The 26,644-nt window shown below is 27.8% G+C and overlaps 1 protein-coding gene across 1 annotated transcript in view; it reads right to left on the bottom strand.

Annotated features, from left to right (window-relative positions):
* Window positions 1-10,228, bottom strand: part of LOC100164547 — a 15,138-nt gene extending 4,910 nt beyond the window's left edge. The window contains exons 1-2 of the mRNA XM_016806531.2: window positions 9,987-10,228; window positions 4,688-4,754 (exon numbers count right to left, since the gene is read on the bottom strand). Of these exons, the coding sequence (XP_016662020.1) occupies window positions 4,688-4,754; window positions 9,987-10,064 (145 nt within the window). The 5' untranslated portion in view covers window positions 10,065-10,228. The remainder of the gene's footprint in view (window positions 1-4,687; window positions 4,755-9,986) is intronic.
* Window positions 10,229-26,644: the final 16,416 nt, after the last annotated feature.

Here is a 26,644-nt window from a genome sequence, read left to right as displayed (position 1 = left end):
CCCCCCCCCACCGTATGTATGCCACTGAATATGGGAAGTGCGAATAGATGGACTGTCAGCTTAAATAATGATATACAATTAACGTTATATATTTTATAATGCTACCTAATAAATTGATTTATTAATTGTAATAGGTAGGTAAAATATGTTGGATTAATTTTTGCGAAAACAATGCATTTAAAAATATTATTGACTGTATAAAAATAAATACACTGATAATATAATATAATAATACTTTAAAAGTATAATATGTACGATGTAGGTACCCATAAAATTATTTTAAAATTAAATCGTTATCTTTGTTATCTAAATTCTTATATTAATACCTAATACTTTACAAATTTAAACTTAAAATATATGTCTAAAAAAACTTTGTTTAAATATTTTTTTAGATTTTTTAGTTATATTATATGAATAAATTACAATCATACATACTTGTTTAAAATTTACAATCCTTAGTTATAAAAATTAAACACTTTATACATTTTTAACTGCAATCTAGTATGTCTATTTTCATGATTTTGACGAATTTTGTTAAAATTTAAATGATTATAAAAAAAAAAATGTGGATAATATGGTAAACGGTCACTTTGAGTGGTCTATTGTTTAAAATTGCATAACGCAGACACTTTGTACGGTCGGGTCGGGTAAAATGGTAAATTGCAGAATGCGGACACTTTGTACTATTACCTATATACTTAAAGTATAATATAGTATATAATTTAAACAAGTCTGAAGTCATGACCAGACTATGTTATTAAGTTAAAATATTATTTGGTAAATCAAAGAAGCTTATACATTCCAAATAGTAGGAAATCGTGGTTTTATTAATTATTACTAATCGATAATAATTTGTATTTGTCATTTTGACATTTTGATTTTTACTGTACATTTTTTAACATAATTTTTGATAAAATAATACAATTATAATTTCTAATCATATTTGATTATTTGATAATATTGATAATTTCAAGTTCTGGGCTTTAAATTAATTTATAAATATTATATTATAACACCAAGTAATAATTTGCTGTTATCTAACCAGTGAATAAAAAAAACTTTGATTATATTGACTTGTTAGTATAGGTATGCAAAGTAGGTACTATATTTTAAAACATTTTGAATTGACTTTTTTTTAATTTTTAATTTTTAATTTTTACATTTCAATAATTGATATTATATTATATACTTTATACTTAAGTATTACTTAGGTATATATTTACCATACATACTTTATGTACCTACCTCTATAATAGTACAAAGAATCAGCATTCTAAAATGAACATTTTTACTCGACCATACTCATTGTCCACGTATAGCAATGTACCTTTTTACCTTACCGTACAAAGTGTCCACATTTCACACTTTTAATGCTTCACCGTACAAAATGACCTAGAAGCACATAATATGTACCTTTAATATTTTTAAATTGATACAGAACAATATGTATGAGGAATCTTATATCATTAATATTTAAGCTTTTTGACCCAAGAAAAATTGTTATATCAACACTTTTTGAATAAAAACTAAATAAAATCGAAAATGACAAATGTATGTAAATAACAGCTTAAAAAAAGTAAAAAAGTAAAAATATTTGGAAAATCATACGATTTACAGAAAATTATAATATAAATATTTTATTAAAATTTAAAATATCTAGGGTTTTGGTAATCGAAGTTGAAATTTGAACATTTCTTACTGCTCCAAAATATGACGACAATCACACAAAAATAATTTAAAAAAAGGTTGGAAAGTGGATGTCCGTCTGCTGTACAGTGACCAAGTTCTGTAAGTGGATCACTGTAATGAATGATGTTAAATTTGAGTTCAATGATATAATATCATTGTACCTAAAAAAAAACGATTCTGAGCAAAGACAGTCTATGATATATTGATATTACTAACTACTAAGTATATTTTATGATATTATTGTGAATAAAGTAATTTATATATAGCCTATTTACGTAGAAGTTAATTTTCAATTTTCAATCCTTAGCTATAAAAGTTGAATATTTTATACATTTTTAAGTAGAAAATCATTTTTAAATTTTAAATTTGTAAAAAAAAATTGTTCCTATATATTTTCAATATTTTTAAACTGCTATTGTAACAATATATCAGGAGCCCTGTATTACATTTTCACTCTTTTTAGGCCAATTCATAAAATTTTATTGATATTTAGAGAAAAAAAAACCAAAAATATTGAAAACTGACAATGCCCGTAAACATCTCAAAAAGAGTCAAAATATTTTCAAAATGTTATGGTCTATATGAAATTAAAATATAAACATCCAGTAAAATGTTCATGTACCTATCTACAGTTATTCGTTTTTGAATTACAACAAAATAACAAAATCGCTATTTGAGAATTCGAGATTTAAAGAGAACATTTTTAGGAATTTCTAACTCATTTTCAAGCACATTTTCGTGATTTTTACGCCTGTTGCCAAAATTTGAATTTTAAATGTTTATAAAAAAATTGTGATTATGGATTTTTAATATTTTTCAAATGTTATTGTAACAATATATTAAAAGCCTTGTCTTAAATTTTTAATTGACATTCATAGAAAAAATCTAAAAAAATTGGAAATTGGATACATTGACTGTACCTATATCATGCCGTGATGGGCCATCATATTCTTATTTTCTGCATAGAAGTTTCGATTCAAAAATGTAAAAGTGGGAAGTGGGAACTGCTCTATTGTACCTTTACAAATGTACAAGAGGTGTGGAGTTGTTTGGGTTTCACAAGAACTTACCTATGACTAGAGCGTGGATTTGTATGCATTTGTATATTTATCTTGTATAATACGCTAAGTGAGTACAGAATGTTTTTCATGACTTAACGATTTAAAGTATGAAACTTTTGTGATGCATATTTTGTATATTTTGACATTTACCCATTATTTATTTTACGATCTTAATGACATACTTCCGTGTTTTTTTTAGATATTTTTGAAATAATTAGGTACCTACCTGATTTTATACTATTGTAATATAAAAAAAAAAATTATAGTTTTATAGTTTCCATCGAAATAAATAAATAGACATACTCGTAGGTATAAACGGTTTTCCCAAATATATTTGGGAATTAAATTTTTAATAGATTAAAGCTATACTTACAAAATGCAGATGTTTTAAAGAAAAATTTATAATAGTGTTCCATAATTTTAAATGAATTATTGTAATTAAATATTCAGAAAATTAATGTAATTTTTGCTATTTTTTTAGTATTTTCATACATATTAATTTTTTTAGTGTATATTTGAACATTTCAGTGCATATATTTATGCATATCTAAGAATGTTTAGAGTATTATTATTACTAATTACTAATTACTAATTTACTATTATTTGATTGGTTTTTAATGCATACAAATCCGCGTTCTACTTATGACTTATGAGCAGTGTTGTTAAGGAACGCGGTCCTAAAGGAACGATTCCTGGAATTGACTCTTTTTTAGAGGAACGAATAAAGGAATAAATTCAATTTTCTTTAAAGGAATAGAAACGTGAATCAATTCCTTATTTTTAGGAATAGGAACGTAAATATTATAATACTTTTGTTCTTCTCGGAAAAGTTTAAAAAAACATTTGGGGAGAACAATTTTGTATTTTTGTTTACTTATCATTTTATTAATCTATAAAAAAATTATAGACAAAGCTACCAATTTTTTATTCACATATGACTGTGTTCTGATAAGTAATACATTTATAAATTTATAAATGTATAATAACTAGTAACTCATGAACCACGAGGAACGATAAAAAGAATAAGTTCCTTTTTCATAGGAACTAGGAATTGGACGGGTTCTTTTTGACATTAAATGGAACTGAATGAATTCCTATTTATACTAAAGGAACGAGTATTTGAACGGATTCCTATATAAAAGGAATTTTAACAACACTGCTTATGCGCAGTGAAAAAAATTCTGACTGTTCAACTCTTTTTGGGTGTAACCACGCTGTGGAAACAGGTGAGACTATTTTAATTTTAAAAGTGTAAGTTCCATACAATTTGTAAAATATATAAATAAAATATAATTATAATTAAAATATATTTAAATATTGACAAATTGTAACCTGTAATTTTAATAATTTTCAAAATTATATATTATTTTATTTTTAAAAGTGCTAAAGTGCCACTGCGCCAATAGGCGTTTCGCTTTAATAATAATAATAATAATAATAATAATAATTAAAACCATTAGCAATCACTTACAAACAAACATTTCTATCGTAAATCTTAAAATCCCTGTTTGAGCACCTCCCCGAGGTCGGACCTCTAATTTACACTTTTTAAATTAGCCTTTCTTCTTCTCATATGTCTAATCTATCTCTGTACCAACTCGGATGAACGTTTTAGGAATGCATAAAGGACACACACACACAAATTTATTTATAAATATATTATTATAGATTTGTCACGCTTATAATAATGTCGTATGCGCTGTCACGCTGAATTGTCCCTTGTCAAAATATCTGAGCTGAAATTACCAAGCAAATATTATAAGCACATACACCATCCTGCACCGTTCTAAAAAAGGGAATATTTGATTTCATCATTTTGGCGGGTACCTACAAGCAGTAGGTAGGTACTGCGTAATACTGATCTCCAGCTCTAGGCATAAGTACCATTTTTTTTTTTGTAACAACACGTTATTAAAATATTAATTATTCATACGTACCACCGAACAAATATTCATGATACATTGTAAGTATTATCATTCCAATTATTTCAATAGGTAAAACTATCTGAAAAAAAACATATGACATGAAAATTGACTAGTTCATAGTTTATTATCGGTCAATAGAACTGTAAATATTCATGAACATTTTCAATAACTGAACATTGAAAAAAAATTTTTTTATGGATTTTGTAATTATTTATTTTAGATTCTGAGCGGAGTGATGAATGTATTGATTTTACAATGATATGTGATTTTTTTATTTTTTATTTTTGTTTATTTCACAAAATACTTATTGACTTGCTTAATATAAAAATACGCTGTATTAAAAATAAATAGTAAGTATTATAAATTTAAAAAAATTAAAATAATGTATAAATATAAATTATTATTTATCACTATCGTTATTATCACAGTTTTTATTAATATTAATAAACACGTAAAATTATAAATTTTTAATACTTTATTTATTACAAGTTATGACAATTGACAAAGTTGGAATCATGACTACGGCGTATGCCTACTTATACTGGTATTTGTGTATGATGTACCTAAGTTGTGTAGAAAACAAATTGAAAAATTGAAAGAATTTGAAAAATTTCAGACGTTGAAAATGTTCAATGTTTCTGAAAATTTCAACGAAAAACCAAATTTTCACTTGAAAAGTTTCAGGCTTACTGCTTTTTTGGTCGTTATAGTAGGTACATAATATATCATTAAGTACTCAAGACTACAGTGAATACTTATATGAATATTTAGCTTTAAATTGGATTTATATAAAAAAAAATTACATTTGTTTTTAAATATTGTTTAGTATAGCGAGGAATACGTAAAAAAAAACAGAGTAGTGCACAATGCATTCCACCAGAGCCTTGCACCCGAATTAATCCAAACCCCTAATACCCCTAACACCCTTAAAAAATCAAACCACTGAAATCCATATAACTCGAATGATTCTGATTTCAAAACACCCGTAGGTATTAACCATCAGTACTAACCAGAAATTCGAATAATTTTGTTTATTACAAACTCTTCATGTGATATATCATTTTATATGTATTCCTTGTGGCGAGTTCGATTCTGTAGTTAGTTGTTTATTAATAATAATGAATTAACAGGAACAATTTAGCAATCAATCACAGGTGACTTCAATAATTATTTTCTTGAAAATAAAATCCTATAAAATCTTATTATACTTAATATGTAATATTATTATAACTTATTACTTTATTAGTAAATAAAATAAATCCAAATATAGCCAATAGCAATATAAAATATAAGCATGGTCCCAACAAAACTAAACAAAGTATAAATCATTTTTTTTTTTTTGGAGGGGTCATCAAGAGCTTTGTTTTTTGCAGACTACTCAACACCAGTAATAACCATTATTAACCTGAATAATAGCGGTTTTAGAAACTCGAATGTTTGTTTAAACTTTTGAAGATCCGAATATATGAAATCTGAAACCCCGAATAAATGATTTGGGTGCTGAGCCTTGCTTTCCACAACCTGTATCTGGTGGACGCGAAGTCCATTACCTCAGTACTACCAAAGTATAATTCAAAAATATCTTATCGATTGTTTTTTCATTTGTATCGATTCTTAATCCTCAGTTAAAAATTTGTTCTCAAACTTGGAAAAATCAATTTTCTCGTGATGTCACCAGTATAACACAATCGTGGGAGTTGGTACATAAACCAATGCAAGCCGATGGTGATACTGGGTACCTAACGGTTACACTAGTACTTTCACGAGAAAATTGATTTTTCCAAGTTTGGGTATATGTACCAATGTTTACAAATTGTTATAAATTAAATAACAATCGTAGAATATTTTTTACTCATTATATATTATATAATTTGGTGGTTCTAGGGATTATATATGTTACGGGCAAAGTAAACTTTCGGGCAATGTTCACATTGCCCGGGCATTATGGTACTGCCCGATTATGGTGGGCAATGTAGGAAAAATTATACATTGTCCAGGCTGTATAGAATTGCCCAGTCTAGTTGGGGCAATATAAACCAAAAGTTATTTTATTTATTCTATTATCTATTTTTTCTTCTTCATTTTTTTCTTCAATCAATGTTTCATCAACTTCACAATGATCACCAGTATTCATGGATGTAATAGCTGCCTCTAAATCTTCTTCAATTTTTAATTTATTAATTATTGATATTGGAAGTACCGATGATTTTAATCCAATTTTAGCGCTACATCCAAACATTGCTTCATATGGACTGCATTTTATTCCATGATGTAACGATCGATTTTTCATCAATTGGACAAATTTTAGTCCTTCACTCCATTTTTTTTGTTTTATTGTCTTGTAACCAAGTGGCAAGTATGTTTTCTACATCTGGATTGGCCCTTTCGACGGACCCTTGACTTTGCGAATGTCTCGGTTTTCCGTGTACAATTTTTAAATCTTCCCACATATTACATAATTCGTTTATTATTTTATTTACGAATTCTCGGCCATTGTCTCTTCGTAGAATCGCTGGTGCGCCAAATGTTGTAAAAATATCAAGAAGTACATATTAAGCTACTTCTTCGGCACGTTTATGCGTTAATGGGCAAAGCAAAACAAATTTTGTTAAATGGTCCTGATACACTAAAATAAATTTATAGTTTCCGTCAGGTTGTGCTTTCATATCTATAAGATCAATTTGACATCTCGAATTCAATTCATTTGAGATGATTGGTTTTACAACAAGACCTTTCTTTGCAGTACTGCCTTTTTTTTGATAAGATATGCATAGATTTAAATATAACATAATTGATTCTTTTGTAATGTTTTTATATTTTTTATTAAGCTCATATTCCATACGGTTTCGTCCACCATGACCGATAGTCAAATGAGTATCATGAATAATATTAAATAATTCTTCATTAAAAACATAGTACTTAAGATCATTACCTTCATTACTCACTGGAACAATTAATTTTTCCATGTCAGATACTGTTATTACTTCATATTTTTTCAGAAGTTTATGGCCTCTTGATTTCAGTTTAAGTTGTTTTACTTCAGATATTAATTCATCGTATTTAGTTTTAGTTAAATATGTACTATTAACATTTTTATTTTTTAATGCAATTTTATATTGCCCTTCCATTTCGATTAATTTAGTTTAAATACCACACACTTTAATACAGCGAACACTACACTAACACTACGACGATACTTACTAACGACTTTCAACCGGGCAGTATTAACAACTCACATTTTGTACGATTCAATGATTACGATAATAATTATTGTACAATATCTAAAAGGTAAAACCGATTTACCGATAATATAATCTTGAAACGACAATAATTGACGAGATAATATTGAGAGTTTTGTATATTGGTACCTCGTGGCTCATACTAGTTTAGGTATTTGAAATACTAACAGACAACGGTTTCATAATATTATAGTTGATAGTTTAAGTTACAATGTCTAATTTACTACGGGCAAAGTATACATGGACCGGTGAAAGTATCACCCTGGCCGGTCAAAATAGTATTTTAATATATTGCCCAAAAACAGCGGGCAAAGTATACATAGACCGGGCAATGTGAACATTGCCCGAAAGTCTACTTTGCCCGTAACATAAATATTACTGGCTGATCCCGTGCACTTCGATGCCCGTTAAATGTAATGACTAAAACTTTTTTCAATTCGTTATTTAATATTCGGTGTATGGCGTTCAAAATGTATCTTAAGGGTCCCGGTGCCAGTTTTTCAAATTTTCCACAATTCTATAAAATTTGAAAATTAAATTTTATATTTTAGTTGCTATCTCAGTTATAAGACTTTTCCACTAATCTACTACCCGATAACTATTTATGGGTGGTTGATAGGGTGTATTATATCGAAAAAAAAATTGCTTTACGGGAATAACTCTCAAGCTTTATAGAATTGTCGGATTTTGATGAGTGTTTTTTTATCTGAAAGAAGAAGACTTCCTACAGCCCGAATCGATCTCTGATTTTGTATTTTATTTTAAATAATAGTATAAAATAATTTATAAAAAAAGCTAAAAATTGTCTTTTTTTTAAAGACTTATAATTAAGTTTAAGATGAAAATATCGAAAAAAGGAGTTCGATGCGGGCTGTAGAATATTCTCCTCTATTAATAAAAAAAAAAAAAAATTATCAAATTTGGTTAACTCTACAGGGCAGGATTATTATTCCCGTAAACCGTGTTTTTGAGGTCAAAATTACATTGGCACCGGGCGCCTTAACTATTCCGCTTCCCGGAATAAAAATTCTGATTCGCAGCAGTATATTATCAGGTAGGCAATCTACCTACAGTCGATCGCGGACCCCGTGCTGTTTGTATGTAGGTGTATGATTTAATTCTAAAGTATCAAATTTATACCAAGTTTGTCGTATTCCATCTATGGTGGATTAATATAATCAATTAATACAAAATCCTAAGCTAACATAACTACTAATATCAGATGAATAAAAAAAACCAAATTTAACCATTCCCAAATTAGTCTGTCTTCTTCTCAGAGGTTTAATCTACACACAAACATTAATTTATATAACATATATATACATATATTATATATATTGACAAAAAATAATAATACAAATCAACAAACATGCCCGATTAATAGCAACCAATATATAAATACACTGTTACGCCATTGTTGTATTTTTTAAATCCAGATCTTCTACTTTTTTGGTGGGTTTTCCTAAAATTTTGTTTCGTAAAAACCTTCTCCTGGTAATTACGATCATCTTAAAAACAATTTGATAATTCATAACAGATAAACATAATGGGTCATATTCGTGATCGTACATGGCACACGTTCTCGCACATCCCAGTGGTATATATCGAAATCAGTTGAGTATTTCGGAATATATATAGATTGTTATATAGATAAATTGTCGAGTTTTACTTCTCGGAACAATTCATACCTACACGCTGCTGACGATAAAACATACACAAAAGAAAAAAGGTCAGGTTACGGGTAGCTGGAAACCGACTATCGCGGTCGGTCACGGGAATATCCAAAATACACCATGCAAATTTAAATTTAATATTAAAAAATTAATTCCGAACATTTTCATACTCACTCACCTTTTACAACTTCTCTGGACTTCCAGAAATAATTTAAGACCAAAATGAGCTAAATCGGTCCAGCCCTTCTAGAGTTTTAGCGAGACTAACAAAAAGCATTAGGTTCTTATATATATAGATATTCTGTTGCTTTTTGTAATTTTTGTCAGTTTTACCAATTTTGTTAAAATTAACTGGGATTTCTTATTTTTGACTTACTTTAATTAAGATTGTCTACTTACAAAATATATTATTATGAACTCCTTCCAATTTTGCCACGCATCCGCCAGTGATTCGTTCGACTGCCATGTCTGCTGCATGTTTAGAAATGTATATTATATCTATTATATTAGATTAAGTAGGTTTATTTATAGTTGAACGTTTGGAACGGATATGTTATCACTTTTGAGAGTAGTTACCTATTAGATTAAGTAAAAATATGTTTACAATTTAAAAAAACACACTGGCATCTGCAAAAAAATTATAATTATAACATACATCATGCGCGTAACGTAGTTACTAGTTAGGTCTTAGGTGGAATAAGTGATATTAACAGTAAACATTACTAAACAGCTGTATCGTTATTATTGGCACAGACATAATATTATCATGTCGCTGTATGCCTTTATGTGTCTATGGTTACTGGTCGTCAAGGTTAGAAAATTAGCTCTATGTACCATACCTATAATATGACTATATCCGAAATAACAGTTCAGAGGTAGATAACCTATATAATAAGAGAAAGGCCAACGGTCCTTATCAGGATTATATAGTGGTCACTAGTGGTCATCATTTACGGTCCATATTGAGGTTACGTTAAAATGGTGACACTCGAATTGCCTCCCAAATTTAGGTAGGTGACCTTTTTTTACTCTCATTGCCTCCCATAACTTACCTGGATTATTAACTAATATATCGATAGTTGTACGTGTAACTACTATCGATTATTATATTATTCCGTAATGTTCAAAAATAAAATGTTTAAGACAGTATTTTCCAGATAAATTAATTATTCGAATGCAATAATCTTATCCGTGATTAGTGATTATCAGTTAATGATTAGTCTATCATCTTCAGTTCAACACAGTCAGTTTCGTTTTCTCAACCACGGTAAAATAACATGTTATTATATAGTACACATATGTTACATATAATTTTATAAAAATGAACGTGATCATCGAAAACAGCGAAAAGGGTAAAACCATTATAATATGTGATGGTTTTAAGTTTGGGTACCAAAAAGAATTAGCGAATAACATTAAACGGTGGACATGTACGAAAAAAATTGGTACAGCTTATTTGAAAACTGATCAACTCAATAAAATCCAGTTCGAAAATAGTTAACTTAATCACGATTGTGCGAAAGACTCGGAGCAAAAAATCACAGACACATACTCAGCAACAAATTGAAACGAAAAGCTTTAGAACAGATCTCTGAAAGACCAGCAAAATTATTTCACGACGAGATGAAAAATTGTCTATAAGTTCATTAAAAAGCTCGGACGTAACTTACATAAAAAATAAATAATAATATGAACCATGCTAGGAATTCTATTTATCCAAAATTGCCTTAAGACGTAAATGAAGTTCATAGAATTTTATCGTCCATTGAAGTTAAAACATTTACAGATGAGAATTTTTTAATGATAAATGACTCATCAAACGGTTTGGTGATGTTTTCATGTGATGAAAAATCCATACATAATGCATTATGTGAAGTTTGGCCACAAATTGAAGTTAAGGGTTGTATATTTCATTTATGTTAATCTTGGTGGCGTAAAATTATTTTATTAACGACTTAATCGATAAATAAACAGAAAGGAAGTTTCAAAATTGCAATATTTAAAAGCATTGGCAAATAAATTTAAACCACGGACATAAACTTAAAATATTTTTTAATTTTAAATTTTATATTTTTTAATGTTATCAACTAATTTATTAAAACTATTTATTAAAACATTTATTTTAACAGAATGATATTTCCTCATTATTAACTACTTTATTAAAACTATTTATTAAATTTATTTTATTCAAACTTAAGTTTTTGACTGTGTAACAGAATAATATTTTGTCATTATTATTTTTAATATTATTAATTATTATATATTATTATATTATGTTATGTTATCATATATATTATTAATTATTATTTATTTTATACAAACTTAAGTTTTTGACTGTACAACAGAATGATATTTCATCTATTTCATAATATTTTATCAATTTAGATACCGTCTGATGGTTTAGCCGTTGGTTTTATACAATTAGGAACTTCCGAGGTAACCACTGACAGGTAATTTAGTCATACCATGTTGTCATTTAATTATAATAATATGTTATTTTAAAATAATATATTCTTCGATGTTCAAAAAATTGTTAAGCTCCCTCAAAATCTTAAAATATTTAAATATATGTTTTACTCTAATAATGATATGCTCACAACAACAGTGGCACTCACACACACACACACACATCGGGGGAGATGAGAAAAAAAACTAAAGAAAATTGAAAATTGAAATGTCTATAAATAGCTCAAAATGAGTTAAAATATTTTGAATATTCTATCATCTAAACAATTATAAAATAAACATTTGGTGAAAATTTAAAGTATCTACGCATATATGTTTTAACAAAATAATGACCGATGAGAATAAGTTTAAGTTTCAAACCTTAGTAAAAATTTAGTTTGACTTTCTGGTAAGGTTTGTATTTTGTTTGAAGGTAGAAAAACTTAATATGAGAAATTCTTTATTATGTTTTTAAATTTTATATATGAATAGAAGTGTTTAATGAACAAAAATGTAATCATGGCAAAGGTAAAACAATTTCATGAAAAAAAAATGTTCATGCGTGATGCAAGGCGATTATAGTATGAATATAAGATGTATCCATAAGGTTTTGTAGGAGACCGTAGTCTCAACTATGTCAGCTCAGTACTTTTGTGGATTTCCATTTTACCGCCTGGAACTTTTGGGGATTTCCTCTTTACCACCCACTGGACTGAAAAAGGTCGCTTTCCAATGCTTCAAATGTCATCGTAAACTTAACTTTGGTGTGCAGGTGTGACAATAAAAGTATTTATATACAATGTACGATTTTTTCATAAGTATTTGAAGTTAAAATGTTGACAAATGTTGTAAAAAAAAACAAAAACTTTTCACCCGCCCCCTACAAAAAATACTAAATACGCCACTGGTTCCTCGTACGTAGCTTTTTCAGAAACCAAAATATCTAAATTATATATTATTGTTGTAATTCAAAAAATGTATTCGTGTAGACTTGATACTTTTAGGTGTATTATTGTTTATTATATCTATTTGTATAATTGTATACTGCAATGACATTTTCACCTTTTAAAACATTTAGATTAATTTTTAGCTGTTTATACCATTCAACTTGTTATTCAAAACGTTATACAGGTAAGGCAATATCGAGTCGAAAACTAATAACAATAATAATTAATATACCTGAATATAGGTATTATATATTATTATAAATATTTTTGGAATTAAAATATTATATTTAATTTCATCAATCTAACGTAATCCCAAACACTAATATAGTAAAATAAACTGCTAGCAATATTACTCAACGATGAGGAGCACTTAACACCTACTGTATAGCAGAGCGGTTAACTACTTGCCTATCCCTTTTTTTCTATGTGAATTTAATCCCAAAGCAACGTAAGGTAGTTCTGCTGTTAGGTACCTAAGTTTTTTTTTCTGTAATCAATGGTAACCATTAAACCATATAATTTATAGAAAAAAAAATACTTGATTTTCGAGAGTCAAGACGAAATTTTTACGTCAGCCGCCCTATAGCAACCTAAAACGGTTAAAAGAATCTGTAAACACCCATTAAATTAATTAAATTCATATATTTTTTAATTAACCAGCCGTATTGCCGCCAATAGTATTTTACATAATATTATAATGTTTCCTAGGAACGTTGTAATATTCCTATTGAAAAAAACATATTTGAACTAATATAGATAATTTAGTAACGTGAAATTGTATGAGCTTATAATTTTTTCTACAAGATGAACATAACAAAAGACAAAACGCCAATGATTAATAATAACCAATCACGATTTCAGATTATTAGAAATCCCGGAAAAACTGCTAAGTTTGAAAACAACTTTGATACCCCATTAGTAAGTAAACATTGTAATATTAATCATAATATAGTAGGTATCATTAATATTACGAAAGTCTATTCGCGTTCATACTTATTAAAATTTATAATTATACAGGATAATTTTTTTTACTCATTACCCATTCTAATCAGCTTATGAATTTTTAAAAAAGAAAATCGATATTTAATTTAACTTGATACATAATATATTTAAACAAAAAAAATTTGGTCAAGCAGTTAACGCTCTGCTATATAATAGCCAATATGTGTTATATGGGTCAAATAATTGGTAGGTATAATATAAATATAATGTCATTGTATAAGAAAAACGATTCTGAGAGAAGACCCATGATAGGTACTACTGCTATTAAATTAATTTATTTTACTATTAGACATTAGTTATACAGAAGGATAAATACATTTTTGCAAATGTCATTGCGTGTATAAAATATAATACTTAATAATATTAAGTATATTATATTATACTTTAAAAGTTGCTAGTGCCCTCGCAAAATAAATTTTAAATGACTACTGTTGTTGTTCTTCGTTCAAATATCTAATTTCGTCAAAATTTAAACTTAAAATATCTATAGAAAAAACTGTGTTTATATTTATTATATATTTATATATTTTTAGATTTTCAGTTGAAGTATAAACTACTTATGAAAAGCCTTGTTTTAAATTTTCAATTCTTAGCTATAAATATTGAAAATTACAAAATAATTTGCAAGTTTTGTGATCTTGATGAATATTGTCAAACTTTAGACGATTATAAAAATAATCACACCTTTTTATCAATAATATTTTTAGTATTTTAGTTATTTAATGCCACGGGAAAAACTACCGACAAATACCCATTACAAAAAACCGCTAAAAATGGGATTTTAATTTCTAATGCTTTGTTCATCACCATAGCAACGAATGAAAAATAATAATATTATAATATTAATTCAACTAACAAGATATAATAAATAATTAAAATATAAAATATCCAGACTCAGAATCGGTTTTCTTATACAATAATATTATATCATTGAACCCAAGTTTAATACAATCCATTATAAATTTACCCATTTGTAACCTACTGTTCAGCAGAGTGACATCTACTTACCCGCTTTTTTAAAATTTTATTTCTATTTTTAAAAAGTACTATTTTTTTAACCTAGCTAACAAAAAACCTGAAACTTACCTACATCAGCTTATTAATTTTTTTTTTCAACTACCTAACACAACTAAAAACTCGCGGGTTTTCCTCAATCGGGTTTATTGTTTTTCACAAAGTTTTTGAAAACTTTTGGGAATTTTACACTTTTTACGACCCAATGTATCTACCAATTAGCTTCATTTTTCTTTTAGAAAAAATGCTGAAGTTGAAAGTCCAGGTGTTTTTACTGCTCTTAAAGGTAATGATAGACACAAAAAACTTAAAACATATAACTTTAAGTTCAATACATATTTATAATAATAAAATAAAACTAATAATTAGTATTATTTAATGCTCATTAGCCATTACACATCATATTTTTTTTTATGAAAAAACGAATCTTAAGAAATTAGTATTTTCTTAGAATCATTTAAAATTTTGATGAACTGAGTAAATTATTGTCACTGCTGATTAAATTTCGTGTAAAAAAGTAAAAAAAAAATAATAGTAATGTGTAATATAATAAAACACGTATTTCTTCGTGTTTCTGATGCTAGACTGCTGTGGGGCATCTAGGATTTAATGATAAAGTTAATACTCTTAATTTAACAAGTATTGTACAGCTTCATCAGTTAAATAAGTATATATATATTTGTACATGTTATTTTAAATAGAGGCCTGTATGGTCTTTTGGATGGAACTGTAAAATCGGATTGAAAAGTATCTTTGTCGAAGACTTGAACGAAATTAAGCCACAGATGTTTTTTGTTAGTGACCAAATTGGTATTATATTGGAGTACGATACCTTAAATAAAGAAAACAATACGATGACCATGTTGACTGGCCATGTAAATATATTATACCTACATTTTTTTTTCACTCTGTCGAGCACTTTGACATAGGTATGAATAATTTAACATTGAAATTAACATTTTACATAGCTTACTACCATATTATTGTATAATATACAATTCTGTATTTCGTTTTTATTCATTAATCTGGCGGAGCCGCAATTAATAAGGGAGTAAAAATGTACTCAGTTTATAGTTATCTACGTTACTATACGTGTTGAGGCGTTCATACAACATAATTGTCGTATCTGTTACGTAAAAGTTAAATCAGACCATTTTAACAATATAAAATTAATACATAATATACAATATTGACATTTATTACAATTTTTGAAAATAGAGATTTTAAAATAAAGTCTTCATCTTTTAAATGAAAAAAAATTATAAAAATCTGACTATTTCACAAAGCATGAGAGTTTTTTCTTGAAGGCAAGTTTTTGTACTAAAATCGCGTTAGCTCTCCAACATCCTTATAATACCTGAAAACGATCGAAATTTTAGCCCCCCCCCCCCCCCCCGTTAAATATTTAAGGCTATGGTTATTGATTAAAAATAAATAAATTTTTGAAGTAAGTATGTATTCTAAATTATAATGTTCTGATTTTTAATAAATTAAATATAATAGGTACTTAATACCTATATAGCATAGGGGAGACCAGGGTAAGTTGGCGAGCTGGGTAAGATGACGAATTGATAATAACTGATAGTATATTATATCAACGTCTGATATTTTACAAGAAATGTAAGGAATGATGTTAGGAACAACTATTTTACTGATAATAAATCATCTTGATAAATCCCATGTGTTTTTATTTACAATTTTCTGTTATCACCATACACACTTTAACTTTCTGTGTTTTGGAAATAACGTTTTTTCAAAAAAAGATAAGTGAAATCTATTATATATTATTTTAAATCAACAAAGTTAGTGTAAGCTTTATTTTTATGAATACTTGATGTCTATTACGCAAGTTAAAAGAACAAAAATATTATCCTGAGTAAAAAATATTATCTATCGGGTCAAGTTGATGAAGCCCCCCCCCCCCAAATTGCGCCCATGGTCATAGATACAATGCCAAGAAATTATAAACGAAAAACTGTACCATTGTGAGACACAGAAATAATTAGATTAGCTATAAATGACCACAACACCGATGAAAAACCTTCATGGAATAAATCTGCCAAAAAATGTTGGTATACCAGAACCAACATTGAGGCGATATTTAAAAAAAATTATTTCTTTTCTTTTCTTTTAAGATTTTAAGACTTTTTGAATTTTTGAATTTTTAAATAAATGCACTGAACTTTACGAAAAGTATATTTACTCATTAAATTATAACATAAATTATGTGACGTCAACTTACCCGGAAAAATGTCAACTTACCCCGTCATATGGGTAAGATGACGAATTGCAAATTATTTTTTCAACCAGCTTAAAATAATTATCAAGTTTAACTTTTATTTTAGAACAGTCTTGAAAAGTTCCTTTATCTATGTGTGTAAAATTTACAGATTTAAATAAAGGTATTATATTTTAATAATACATTGAACTTTAGATTCGTCAACTTACCCAGGTCTCCCTGTATGTCTGCATCCATGTCTTATGTTTACTAATTATTATCATTTATTTGTATTTGTTGGACTTCAGCGCAACTATATTAGTAGTTTTGATGTCAATCCGGACAGTCGTTGGTTGGTTACAGTTGACAAAGGCGATAACGATACAATGTTAATAGTTTGGAATGTTTTACTTAGGTATAATGATTTAACAGTTAAAATGATTTGTCACGAAACTATTGTAAATAAATATTTACAATAATTTAATAGACATTTAATATTAATATTTATAGTAATTGATACTACTAACAATAAATATTGTACTATTTATACTATAAATTGTATGAATTAGCATCACGGCCCGCGACAGGTACAGCATGTTATATTATCGACCTACACTCCATTTCAAAAGAAAATATACCGCGTTCGCGCATGTCGAATGACTCGATTGGTGCGTCGAGAATCACGTGATCACGTTAAAAATGGGAAATTAGTGGGGAATGCACGCCGCCGAACATAAATTGGTCGCCGACCGGTATATTCTCTTTTGAAAAGGAGTATAGCTTCTACCGTTGTTTAAGGGGACGCTACACCCGCATTTGTTGTCTTCGTCTTACAAATGTATAACATAGCAAACACTGTTTTACTTGGGATAGAACCACTCAGGCTGTAGTGATAGTTAAGACTCCAAATTGATATACAATATAATTGAGAACATTATCTATGAAATATCGTTTTTATTTTTTTGATATCACTTAGGTATACGAAAAAAGTTTTTATTGTTTCAAAATCCATTATTCTTATATTTTTCAAATTTAAATAACTATTTTTGTAGTTCCAATATCCAAAAATAAAACGGTATTTCACAGCCAAAATTCTCATTTTAATGTAGTGAACATTTTGTTTCTTAGTTATGACTGTAGCCTTCTAGATTATTTCCCGCACAATTTAGTTGTTACTATGTTTTACATTTGTAAGACCAAGACACAACAATGTCATGTGGGTGTAGTAATAATATTATATTATTACTTATGTGACATTGTGATTCGTGACTTACTCAACAGCAGATTATCAACATAATAATAGCATTATGTGGTATTCATTATTATAATTATTATTTTTTTTTTTTTTGAGGACTCCAGTCTATTCTGTATTATCACCATTTGAAATGGGAATCTCCATTGTAAAGTTCAGCGTAGATTCACAATATGTGATTACAGTGTCGGTTGCAGATACCAACGGTGAACAGACGATTGACGTGTGGGAATGGACATCGGGCAAAGAAGAATCGGCTTGTACGTAGCAACCAGTCTTGTAAAAAATACTTTTGAAAAAGTATTAAAAATACTTTTATAATACTATTATAAAAAATATTTTACGAATACTTACAAAGTATTTTAATACAAATACTAGTATTTTTTTTAATTTTATGCTATATAATATATATATATATTGTACACCAATATAGGTACCTATTATGTTACTTCTTATCATAGATTTTAACAACTATTATAACATGTCTGACTATTCAGAGATATATACATGTTCACATATTTCATTCTGCATTCAGATATATTGCAACTAGTATTGATTAAATTTTAATGAAAAAAAATAATCTAAAGAGTAGTATTAACTATTAATATGGAACTATTTTAAAATTATTAGATTTTCAATTTTCTTAAAAAAATCCAATATGGAAATCATATAAAATTTGATGTGGTATTTTTTTAAATTTTAAATATTGTTATTACCTGCTTTATTAATATACAAAAACATAATATTAGTTTTCAACAAAAACAATATTACTTTTATTGATGTAAATTTTTTTGTGAAAAAATAATAAATTAAAATTAATAAAACGGACTTTATGGTATTTTAATACAAGTATTTAAATGTTGTTAAAAAATACTTTTAAAAAGTGTTCAAAATACTTGAAAATCATTAAAAAAAAATTGTATTTAGAATACCATATAAATACTTCAAAAAGTATTTAAATACAAGTATTCGAATACTTTACAAGACTGGTAGTAACTAGAAGCGATGTGTATACGAGTGTAATAGTGTACACGTTAAACAAATAAATATTACACAGAGTGATCCAACAATCATGCTCACCCTCTTTTTTTCTTCAATACAGTTTGTATCGCCACAGGACAGTCCTTAAGTAGTAAAAAAAAAATGCATTTATTTGAAAATATGGTCTTTGAGTAGGTGTATTTAAAAATTCCAAAAAGCAGAATTTGAATAAATTCATTATTAAAGGAAAAAATGAGGGTGAGCATGCATGGTGAATCACCACGATCACCATGTATATTATGTTCTTCATCAAAACACATTAATTGACAAATAGGTTCAACAAAACTCGACAACAGTATTGATACAATCGTGCATCTAGCATGTTGCTACGATAATACAAACTTCTACTGTCTGACTACTGAAAAGCTTGTATTTTTTATGACTCTGGAGAGAATGGATAAAAATATTAAAAAAAAAAAAAAAATTCCAACAACAAATTTAGACAATGTGAATAAAATAATAATCAATGTTCCGACCCAAGATGCAATACAGAAAAAATATATTAATACACAGTCGGCGTATTTAACAAGCACCCGCCAAGTTGTATCAGCGACTACAAAAGGTATACCACTATAAAAATTGTTTTGATTTAATATGTGGTATTGTGGTTAGGTATCTCGAATTAATATGTCAGTACATAATAATTTTTATTCGATCGCTATTAGGTTGGGTAACTGTATGGGATGATAACAATTATAATGCTTCGACAGTTAAAGATGAACCGATAACGAACAACAAGCAATATTTAAAACGCGTCAAATTGGATGAGCATTCTATTACTACTATAATTTGTATCCAAACGTATTTACCACTATTATAATGTTTGATTATTTTTTATATTAATATACGTTTTTCCAGTCATATAATAACAGGCAATACGAACGGTGATGTTATCTTTTACGATAAATCATTGCGTGTACTGTACCATTTGAACGTGTTTGTTGGCGATCCCATTACTTCCATTTCAATGCTTAACAATAAAATGTATATAGAAAATGGTATTAAAATTAATTGGCATTATAACATATTATTATGATAATATGTTAACTGAATATTATATTAGAATACCTATACTGTTAACCTACAGGGAGAGGAAATTCGAGTACGCACGAAAAAACAGAAAAAGACTTAGTAGATAAAACCCTGCTCGTTGACGACTTTGTGCTTGAGTGCGACAGCAGCCCCGAAATCGGTGCCGATTTCTCCACCGGCCAAGATTTTAAATCCAGTCCATTTCTTATAAGTACCTATATTTACCTACGATCGAATCTGTTAATCAATCGGAGGAGATGATTTCTTATTAAACCTGCGCATTTGTATATGTGTCTACATTAGGCACGAGAAACTGCAGAATTTTTAAAATTGATATTTCCAACAAAAGTTCTGATTATATATTTGATCAGTGTGAAGTAGAATTTATCACGGCATTGGCAGTACACCCCACCCGGTAAGAGGTCGAATTTTTGCTGTGTAGGTTAAATTTCAAATACTGTACAAATACTGTACTAGGTATATTTTATAACGATATTTTCAATACTGTAACAGAAATATAATAATGGGCAATTCAATTGGCGGGCTCATTATGTTTGACTATCAAAAGAAAAAAACTATCATTAGCATGATCGGAGACCGGAAGATTAAAGAAGACCATCAGGTCACCTGCATCAAATATTCCACAAATGGCATGTACCTATAATTGAATATTTGAATGGGACAAACCAAAAATCAACTATAGTATAATTGCATGATTTTTTACACGATTAAGTTTCTCATTTTTCAGGAAATTATCTTTGTTACGGTCGCTCGGATGGATTGTTTCAGTTTGTAGACCCTTATACCTTAACTCCAATGAAAAACAAATCGTTCAATTGGAACAAATCACCAGTTCAACACATAACGTTTAGCGATTCTTCGAAGTATGTGGTTTACACCGTAAGTGTTACTTATGCGATTTTTCTATATAATACAATATACATTATACTCTGTAAAATGTCATATTATAAAATTTATAATATGAATTGTAATTTGGGGAGAAGCATCTACCTACCACAAAAAACTACTAGATAATATTTTGATTCTAATACGTCAAAATGTTTAGAAAAATGATCCGCTAAATAATTTAAAGTAGAAAAGGGGTGTGGGTTTTCATTTGAAAATTAGAAGTTTGTATCTTTACAGGACACCCCTTAAGTAGTACAACAAATTTCTAGAGTTTGAAAATATGGCCTAAAGTATATTTAAAAATTTTGAAAAATCATATTTTAAATAACTTGAAAACAGAAAAAGGGAGTAAGCATGCTTGGTGAATAGCCCTGTATATAAATTATATAATCTATATATATATATAATTATATAAAAGACGAACAATGTTTGTACCTGTGTCCTTTATGCAATCCTAAACCGTTAATCTGGTTGCGATGGAATTTGATACGGAGATAGATTAGACCTTGGGGAAGAAGATAGGCTACATTTTATCGCTAAAAAATGTAAATAATAGGTCCAACCCAGAGGGATTCTCAAATAAGAGATGTAAACAAGGGTCTCAAGTTCGAACCGATTTCTGTGGACAAATTTTTTGCTTTGTATTTTTTAGAAATTTTTGTTTTTAAACGGTTGCTATTGGTTTTACATTGCTTTTTTTCTTATTTTAATTTTTTTCTTCTTTATCAATAACATACAAGTGTTTGTTTTTATTTTATTAATCGGATTGTAGTATCAACGGTTAGGTTAGGTTAGGATTTTGTATTAATTTATTGTATACCTTTGATACTTTAAAGTTTAGAGTTAACTTATATACTTGCGTACGCACCACGCACGGTCCGCGATCTACCGCGTAGAGTATAATAATGTATAAATAAGAAGGAGAAAGATAATAATAATAAGACTTCGAAGGAAGAACATTGCTTTATGATGCAATTTAATATACCTATTTAGATAGCGTTTGATCAACGTCATAATAATATTATGACGTATACCTAACCTATTGGCTAACGCTTATACGCAATTTTATCTTAAGTGTTTATCAACATTTTTGTTTTGACCACCTCAAAATAAATATTTTATTTTAAAAACCTTAGAAATTATAGATTAGCATTAAAAATAAATACTAGTACCTAATCGATTCGTGTGAAACATAAAGCACAGATATCGAAATTTTTTTAACTGTTATACCCTATATTTGTTTTACCATATATTCGATACACCTACTATAGTATTATGTATAGCAAATTTTCAAATAATAACAATCATTCTTAAATTAATATACTAATAATGGCTTTGTTGTTGTTGGCGGCCTGAAATTCCATGTCTACCCTTAGCTTAATACAATTTGTTAAACTTATTCTTATATAGTTGTAGAATTTAGTCATTATATAGGATTAGTGTTGTATGTTTATTTATTATTGAGATTCCTAATAATTGTATTGTTTTAAATCTTCATATGCTTGACCCCCAGGTTGAGAAACGCTGGTCTAACATGTAGATACGCCACACACAACGACATACATACATTTCATTACGTACTGCAATTTTCATGCATCACATTTTCTGATTTTCAAACATATTATGATGCAGGACAATTCGTTTGGCATATACATGTACGGCATGATACAGCTGCAGAAATCGAACAAATTCAAAGTTAAATACTACGGGTGTTTCGAAGCCCACAATAAGTTAATTCGAAGTATTTTACTGTCGGAGTACAGTACCAGTCTAATGATTTACAGCGTCGGGGCGGATCACAAAATCATTGCATTAGAATTTGATAAAACGTAATCATGGAGCATACCTACACTTTTGCAAAAATATAATCAACCATTTCAATAGTTGTGCGTTTTAAACGAGCTTATAGCCCGATTGTAATATAAATTACATAATATTGTTAATGCGTTATTACCTACGTAGTATATCGATATTAATATCAGTTCCACCAGTGATCGTTTTGAATTTTTTATAGAAAAGACAAAGAGCCCCCCAAAATTGTAAAAACCATGAAAACAGAATCATTTAACGAACCACAATGCATGATGAAATCGACAATCAATAAGCAGGAATTCAATTTTATGATTAGCGGAAATGATGTAACTTACACAGCACTTTACATACCTATTGGCTGTTTGTTACATATTATTTTTTTGTCATTTATTTTCATACGATTTTATGTATTATAGTTGCGTTTATCCTTGTGGGACAACAATCGGTGCATCTGTACCACTCAAGGAGTCAATCTTGAAAGTCCGATTCGAGTAATGAAAGTAAATATTAATTATTATACTTAATGAAGAACAATATTAAAACTCATATATATAATAGGACAAGCCGATAACTATATAGGTATAGAATATATGAAATATGTATAGAACACAAAATAAAATAAAAGTTTAAGTGTGCGGTTTTAGATTCTGAGTGGAACGATGAATATATTGATTTTACAATGATGTGTGTTTTTTTTTTGTGTCTGTCATCACCTTTTAGGACAGTAAAAGTGCTTGGATTTTCTTTAACAGTACCCTAGAAAGTGAATCTAGTTGGTACTTTGGAGGGTCAAAAGTAAAATGTTTCCAATAGTTTTAAAAAGCGCCGTGAAAAACAAAAGAAAAATTAAGGAAAAACGGGAATTTTTAAGCAAAATCTGTTTTCGAGAAAATTGATTTTGGGTTTTTGGTGTAACTTTAAAACGAATGACTGTAGATACATGACATTTTCACTGGTTGTTTATATTTCCATTTTCTATACATGATAAAATTTTGAAAATATTTTGATTTGTTTTGAACTGTTTAGGAACGTATTTAGTTTCCAATATTATTAGTTTTTTTTTCTATGAATGTCAATAAAACTTTATTTGTTGAGTAAAAATACTTGAAAATGTAATACAAGGCTCCTACTATATTATTACAATGATATTTAAAAAAAATTAAAAATCCTTAGTCACAGTTTTTTTTTATTAGGATTTAAAGTTAAAAAATTGACAAAAAATGTAAAAATCACGAAAATTAGCAAATCATTTTAGGTTAATAATTCGTAAAAATTTTTATTTTTAAATCTAAGATTTGAAAATGTAATACAAGATTCCTCATAATATTTGTCTATCTTTATCAAAAAAAAAATGTCTACAAAAAAGTCAGATTAAATTTTTATGAGCGTTTGAAATTTATATTTTTACAACATTTTATATTCGCTCGATTCCTCATGTGACGATTTTCTTATTTAATTGTAATTAAAAACGAATGGCTGTAGATATTTGAAAATTTCACTGAATGTTAATATTTTCATTTATTATACACCATAAAATTTAGAAAATATTTTGAATTTTTTGAGCTGTTTACGGACATTCTCAGTTTTCAATTTATTTTTTTTTTCTATAAATATCAATAAAATTTTGTTTGTTGGGTAAAAAAGCGTGAACATTTAATGCAAGGCTCCTGATATATTATTACAATAGCAGTTGAAAAATATTAAAAATACATAGGCACAATTTTTTTTTATAAGCATTTAAAGATCGAATTTTGACAAAATTTATCAAATTTAAGATTCAATAATTATTTTGTAGTTAAAAATTTATAAAATGGTCAACTTTTATATCTAAGAATTGAAAATTTAAAACAAGATTCCACGTAAATATTTAATTCTGTTACCAAAAATTCTAAAAAATACATAAGCACAGTTTATTTTTATAGTCATTTTAATTTCAAATTTGGACGAAATTACATATTAAAAAACCTGGAATAACTATTTTAGTTATTTTGTTGTGATTGTATAATATTATTTGTGAGTACTTGAAACTTCTAAAACATACTATTATATATCTATGATAGTACCACGGTTTGTTGTTGATGTATAGCGCGTTACCTAATGGATATTGTGATATGATTAATTTGAAATTTATTATTGATACCTATTATACCTAGGTCAATTTTTTTTTTTAATACTATAGATAAGTATACCTATAATAGGTATGTCTAATACCTAGACTGACAAACCGTCTCCGCTCAGAATCGTTTTTCTTATACAGTGATATTATATCATTGAATTCAAATTTAATACTATCCATTATACAGTGACCCACTTGTAACCTACTGTACAGCAGAGCGACATCCAATTACCCACCTTTTTTTAAATGTTTATTTAATTTACAGAATCAATCATCACTTTATCAAGTGATGAAGAGGTTTTTTCATATTTTGTATAAATACCTACTATATTCCATGTAGGTTTCTTGTATTCCATTCGTTTTATCGTCACTTAAATCTCATCGAATACTCTATATAAGGCATCTACCGTCATAAAATTGTATTAATTTCTCAATATTTTGACACTCATTAATCGATCGTAGTTTGCTCATATATTTTCAAATATTTCATGGTATTTTAAAGGTTATATTTAACTGCATAATATTATATTTATTTTTCAATTTAAAGTGTGCAATTTAACCTTATCCTATACCATGTAGATTGTAGGTATTATTCCTATGAAATCTTATTTCATTCAAATATTACAATTTATTAGTACTTCGTAAAAATTTTACTTTCACCAATTTGAATATTTACTAATATTATAATATTATGATACATTTATTTTTATTTTTTCACTATCATACTGGCAGATTTTCTTAAAAGTCCATTCCACGTGTAAAATATTATGTACGAGTCCAATTATAAAAAAGGTGGGTAAGTGGATGTCGCTCTGCTGTACTGTAGGTTACAAGTGGGTCACTGTATAATGGATGGTATTAAATTTGAATTCAATGATAAAATATCATTGTATAAGAAAAACGATTCTGAGCGAAGACGGTATGTCAGTCTAGGTTTAAGACATATAATTATATAAATATCTAATATCTATGCTATTAAATTATGTGGAATTTAATTTTCCTACATTTTTCTTCTGAAAAACAGTCTTATCAATTATCATTTAGCATGCTTCTTATTCCTTATACTATGTTAGATTGTACGGATAGGCCATAATATTTTGATCTTTTGATTTTTCAGTTTCATATATCACCGAATAATATTTTTAAATTACACAAAAACCAAGATCGCTAATATTGATTTTAATATGTAATTTCGTCCAAATTTGAATTTAAATGTCTGTAAAAAATAACTGTGTTCATAATATTTTTTAGTTACAGTATGAACTATTT

This window comes from Acyrthosiphon pisum, chromosome X (assembly GCF_005508785.2).
Source record: "Acyrthosiphon pisum isolate AL4f chromosome X, pea_aphid_22Mar2018_4r6ur, whole genome shotgun sequence".
NCBI lineage: Eukaryota > Metazoa > Arthropoda > Insecta > Hemiptera > Aphididae > Acyrthosiphon > Acyrthosiphon pisum.
This window is presented reverse-complemented; position numbering and strand designations above follow the sequence as displayed.